Source organism: Nerophis lumbriciformis, linkage group LG13, assembly GCF_033978685.3.
Source record: "Nerophis lumbriciformis linkage group LG13, RoL_Nlum_v2.1, whole genome shotgun sequence".
In the NCBI taxonomy this organism is placed as follows: Eukaryota; Metazoa; Chordata; class Actinopteri; order Syngnathiformes; family Syngnathidae; genus Nerophis; species Nerophis lumbriciformis.
This window is the reverse complement of record NC_084560.2, coordinates 39,310,629-39,316,628: the sequence shown is the minus strand read 5'-3', so window position 1 is coordinate 39,316,628 and position 6,000 is coordinate 39,310,629. Positions and strand designations below refer to the sequence as shown.

General features: G+C 34.7%; 1 protein-coding gene across 1 annotated transcript in view; it reads left to right on the top strand.

Moving 5' to 3' along the window:
• The first annotated feature begins 4,727 nt into the window (after positions 1–4,727).
• Positions 4,728–6,000, top strand: part of kcnh3 (potassium voltage-gated channel, subfamily H (eag-related), member 3) — a 96,982-nt gene continuing 95,709 nt past the window's right edge. The window contains exon 1 of the mRNA XM_061970828.2: positions 4,728–4,957. Coding sequence (XP_061826812.2) covers positions 4,828–4,957 — 130 coding nt within the window. The 5' untranslated portion in view covers positions 4,728–4,827. The remainder of the gene's footprint in view (positions 4,958–6,000) is intronic.

Here is a 6,000-nt window from a genome sequence, read left to right as displayed (position 1 = left end):
AAGTCAATGACTAGAAATAAGTAAATAACGAGGCAAATTCCTAGAAATAAAATGTTAAATTTTTGGAAAATGCAAATAATTTGTAGTGTATCTACTTACAGTGCGTATATAAAGCGATGTTATCTGACTTTTGCTAGTGTTTATTTACGAGTTAGAATGTATTAAAAAAAAGAAAAGCATTCACAAGGATTGTGAATGATAGACAAAAATTCAAAAAAAGAAAGGGCAGTTCCTCTTTAAAAATTACTAAAAAAATCCTTCCTTCAGATTATTTTGAAGAGAATTGCAGTTTCTCCAGCGAGGTTCGTTCCATCCTATTGTCATTCCGAGCACATTGATTAAAATGAGCAAAATATGTAAATATTACATATTATTATGAACATGCTTAGTTGACTAAATATAAGATAAAAAAGACTGGATTTTAGGAATAAAAAAATACTTAAAACTAATTAAATTAGCTTTCCGTGGAGTGAGTTAATTTTACTTAATAAGACATTCTAAATTAAGGTTTGTATATCTAGAAATTAGCAGGAATTTTAAGTCAGAAATTAGTATTTTATTCTGAAAACAAGCATTATTCAACTTCTTAAATTAATCATACTCGGGATTTTGCAGAACCTTTAAACAAGATTTTCTACGCACGGAAAAAACGAAATATATTATTTAAATAGTTTATTTTTCTCAATTTTTAAATTTTTAAACTAGAGTAGACAAAATATAATTATTCATGCTAAAATGAGAAAAATCATGTAAAGTCAATGACTAGAAATAAGTAAATAACGAGGCAAATTCCTAGAAATAAAATGTTAAATTTTTGGCAAATGCAAATAATTTGTAGTGTATCTACTTACAGTGCGTATATAAACTGATGTTAGCTGACTTTTGCTAGTGTTTATTTACGAGTTAGAATGTATTAAAAAAAAAAGAAAAGCATTCACAAGGATTGTGAATAATAGACAAAAATTCAAAAAAAGAAAGTGCAGTTCCTCTTTAAAAATGACTAAAAAAAATCCTTCCTTCAGATTATTTTCAAGAGAATTGCAGTTTCTCCAGCGAGGTTTGTTCCATCCTATTGTCATTCCGAGCGCATGGATTAAAATGAGCAAAATACGTAAATATTACATATTATTATGAACATGCTTAGCTGACTAAATATAAGATAAAAAAGACTGGATTTTAGGGGGGGAAAAAATACTTAAAACTAATTAAATTAGCTTTCCGTGGAGTGAGTTAATTTGACTTAATAAGACATTCTAAATTAAGGTTTGTATATCTAGAAATTAGCAGGAATTTTAAGTCAGAAATAAATATTTTATTCTGAAAACAAGCATTATTCAACTTCTTAAATTAATCATACTCGGGATTTTGCAGAACCTTTAAACAAGATTTTCTACGCACGGAAAAAACTAAATATAATATTTAAATAGTTTATTTTTCTCAATTTTTACATTTTTAAACTAGAGTAGACAAAATATAATTATTCATGCTAAAATGAGAAAAATCATGTAAAGTCAATGACTAGAAATAAGTAAATAACGAGGCAAATTCCTAGAAATAAAGTGTTAAATTTTTGGCAAATGCAAATAATTTGTAGTGTATCTATTTACAGTGCGTATATAAAATGATGTTAGCTGACTTTTGCTAGTGTTTATTTACGAGTTAGAATGTATTAAAAAAAAAGAAAAGCATTCACAAGGATTGTGAATGATAGACAAAAATTCAAAAAAAGAAAGTGCAGTTCCTCTTTAAAAATGACTAAAAAATCCTTCCTTCAGATTATTTTGAAGAGAATTGCAGTTTCTCCAGCGAGGTTCGTTCCATCCTATTGTCATTCCGAGCACATGGACTCAGAGCACAACAAGCTCTTGAAGCAGATGATTACCTGGCACCTCGGCTCCAGTTGGAATACCAGAAACTGTCATCTTTTCCCTGTGACTGATGAGGTGTTTGCGGCCGTGGCAGCACCACCCAGGTTTTTTGGGGGGAGGCTTTAGAGGCCAGGGAAAATGCCTCCTCCATGAATAATTCCCACCTCGGTGAAGGCAGCGGACATTTCTACATGAGCTCCCGAGACATAAAGTACAAGGCTCTCAAGTATAAATATACATTTCACACGAGGTCAGCCAAGCCAGCGGCGCTCATTTGCCATTCTATTCAGACGCGCCTTGACCTCGCATGCTGAGCACACAGACCTTCGTTAAGACTAACAGTCACAAAGTGCTGGTTGGGAGTCGGAGCGGCAAGGAAGAACATTCACGCAATCTATACCTCTCCGCTGAACAAAGGTGTTGATAGGAGGATTGAGTATCAACACGGTTTCCGTGGCAACAAAGAAATAAAAAGCCCCTTTAATGGTTGTGTGTGTTAGTTTGCCTACCTGTGTGGATTCAAGGAGTTTGACTCTTGTTGATGACCTTTCACCTCAGATGTCTCAGCCATCTTGTGCTGGAATGGCAGGAAGTCCCAAAGACAGCTGGTTATGACATCACGGCATAACCTGAATTCCGTGCAAACATGTGGCTGTGGGAGTATATTCATATTGCACTTTTCATATTCAGGCAAGCACTATACACTAATTTGACAAGAAAAGAAAAAGCACACGCACGCAGTACTACTGACACTGACAATAACAAAACTTGACATGGCATTGAGGATTGAGGAAAGTGCCACCTTAACTGTAGAGTAATTAGAAATTAACATCACCTTAAAATAGTTTACAAATACAGCAATAAATTAAAATAAAATAATTATATATGTATATATATATATATATATATATATTTTTTTTTTTTTTAATTAATTTATTTTTATTTATTTATTTTTTTATTTTATTGATGTAATGCTGCATTTTTATAGGTGTATTGTGTGAATGTATGTGTGTGTGTGTGTGTGTGTGTGTGTGTGTGTGTATATATACAGTATATGTAAATATATATGTGTGTGTGTGTATATATACAAATATATGTATACGTACGTATATACGTTCATATATAAATATAGTAAAATAAAAGTAATATATTAATAAATAAATAAAAACATGAAATAGTAAAAATAATAGTAGTGGTAATAGCAATAAATGAAATCACCTAAAAATAATATACAAATATAAAAAATAATTACATATATATATATATATATATATATATATATATATATACATTTATAAATATATATTCTACTTTAAAATTTATATTTTTAAATATTTATATGCTACTTTAAAATTTATATTTTTAAATATTTATATGCTACTTTTAGGGGATTTTGTTTAATGCTATCAGTACTACTACTATTCTTACTATTTCATGTTTTTATCTATTTATTAATATATATATATATATATATTTATATATATATATTCATCCATTTTCTACCGCTTGTCCCTCTCGAGGTCGCGGGGGTGGCTGGAGCCTATCCCAGTTGCATTCGGGCGGAAGGCGGTGTACACCTCATCAAAGGACCAACACAGACAGACAACATTCACACACTAGGGCCAATTTAGTGTTGCCAATCAACCAACTATATATATATATATATATATATATATATATATATATATATATATATATATAGCACTAACCCCTCTTCCACTGTGCTGCCCTATATATATATATATGTATATATATATATATATATATATATATACATATATATACATATATATATACTGTATATATATTTCATGTCTATAATTGCCCCTCCCCCTCACTGTTCCTTGTGGCGCACAGCAGTTAGTGTTGGTCTTACAAGAGAACAGTACTATCCCCCACTCTATTACTATTTCAGGAAGGTTTTCAAATTCATCTTTAGTTATGTTGAATTTCTGTACAAAAAAATATTGAACAATTTATTTTCCTGCAAATTTACATCAAAGTTAGATTTTGAAGAAGTATAATTTATTAATATAGATAAAAAAAAAAAAAAGTATGAACAAACTTTGTAAAGGTGGTGGGGGGTTCCAAATACATTGCTTAGGCCACAATTTAGCCAGGGGCATACATACCCTCCATTTCAAAGCACTCACTGCCAGATATATCTTGTTTTTGAGCGTTAAAAAAAAAGATAAATATAAGCGAGGGAAGAAAGTTCATCATCATTTTTGTTGCGCTTTTCACTTTTTGTCTCCCATAACATTATTTCTCTCTTGTGATGGGAAAAGGGCCACACATTGTAGGGCAAAAACAATAATTGAGGTAATATGCAAGTAAATACATACCCCAACAAATCACAGCAAGACCTGATTTTTTTTTTAAAGAAAAAATACTACAAAAATGACATTTCCGTTGAAGAAAAAAAGCATATTTTTATTTTGTTATTGTCTTGCACAAGGTTTTGACGATTTGAATGCAGAAATAGTCCAAAATGTTGTTTGTGATGAGAAAACAAACAGTGGTTCCTTTTATTATTTTACTGAATTCTAGTTGAGAAACATGACAATAAAATAAAATGCAATTGTAAATCAAAATAACCTATACATTGAGGACAATGTAGCTAGTTATAACATATCACAACATATCATAGCAATTCCTGGACTTTTTTAAAATCCTGATAAAAACTTAGAAAGATGAAACTTCATGTGATTTTGATGTCCATTATTTATTTTGTAGAAATAGTCCAAAATGTTGTTTGTGGAAGGGAAAAAAACAGCTGCTCATTGCAATTAAATTTGATTAAAAACTGATAATGTCTGATAATAATGCTAATGTCTCACGTCTTGTCTTTTCAGACAGCAACTTTGTGCTGGGTAACGCTCAGGTGCAGTCGCTCTACCCCATCGTCTACTGCTCGGATGGCTTCTGCGAGCTCACGGGCTACGCTCGCGCCGAGCTCATGCAGAAGAGCTGCGCCTGCCACTTCCTGTACGGCCCCGAAACCAGCGACCGCTTCACGGCGCAGATCCAAGGAGCGCTGGACGAGAGGCGCGAGTTCAAGACCGAGCTGGTCTTCTACAAGAAAGAAGGTGCGTCACTTCTCGTCGTCGTCATTGGAATTTGGCATTAGCCGTAAACCGTGTGGCCCTTTGGAGTGAATGTGCCCGTCATTTTTTAAAGCCGCACATGATTGGTCCAGGCCCTGCGATGAGCTGGCGACTTGTCCAGAGTGTACCGCGCCTTCCGCCTGGATGCAACTGAGATAGGCTCCAGAACCCCCCGCGACCCCGAAAGGGACAAGCGGTAGAAAATGGATGGATGGATGGATAGATAATTGGTCCAAATCTGTGGTGCTGTACAGTACAGTGGAACCTCCATGTACGAACATAATTGGTTCTTGGACATGGTTCGTAAATGGAAAAGTTTGTACAGTGAAGCAGAGTTCCCCATAAGAAACAATGTAGATATGAATAATTGGTTTCCAGCCTCGACAAAAGCCCATATTTTAGTAAAGATGTGTCCACTTTGAGCACAATATAAAGTGCTGTACATACTGTACATCACAGGTGTCAAATTCAAGGCCCGGGGGCCAGATTTGGTCCGCCATTGTTATGGTTTGCAGAGGGAGATGACGGCAACAGACACCAGGGGCGGGTATGTAGTTCTGAGATTTATTATATATAATAATCAAACAATACTAAATATAATAACTAAGGAAATGGAGTGTGACAAAATCCAAGAGTGTGTATGGTGTAAGACTATGTGTAGTATTTAACTGGAGCGTTTTACCGTAAATGTTGGTGAGAGCGAAGGAACGAGGCAGATGGTCCAGGGCGAGAGAGAGGCGTCAGAGTCCGAATCCATGCGAGGGGTCAAGGATCGAGGGTGGCAGTCCAAAGTCCAAAAGAGAAGTCGAGGCGCACAGCTCGATCACGCGGGGACGAAGGCATATTGCTGGGGAGGACGACAAGGAAAAACAATTAAACACGGAGGGAGAAACGTAGAGAGAGAGAGAGAGCATAAAGCTGGGTATCGGCTTACGGTCCAGGAGACTATATTCCGGCGCGGGATGGCAGGTTGAGCAGGCTTATAAAGGCAGCTCGTTCATCACGGGCAGGTGTGCAGATTGCAG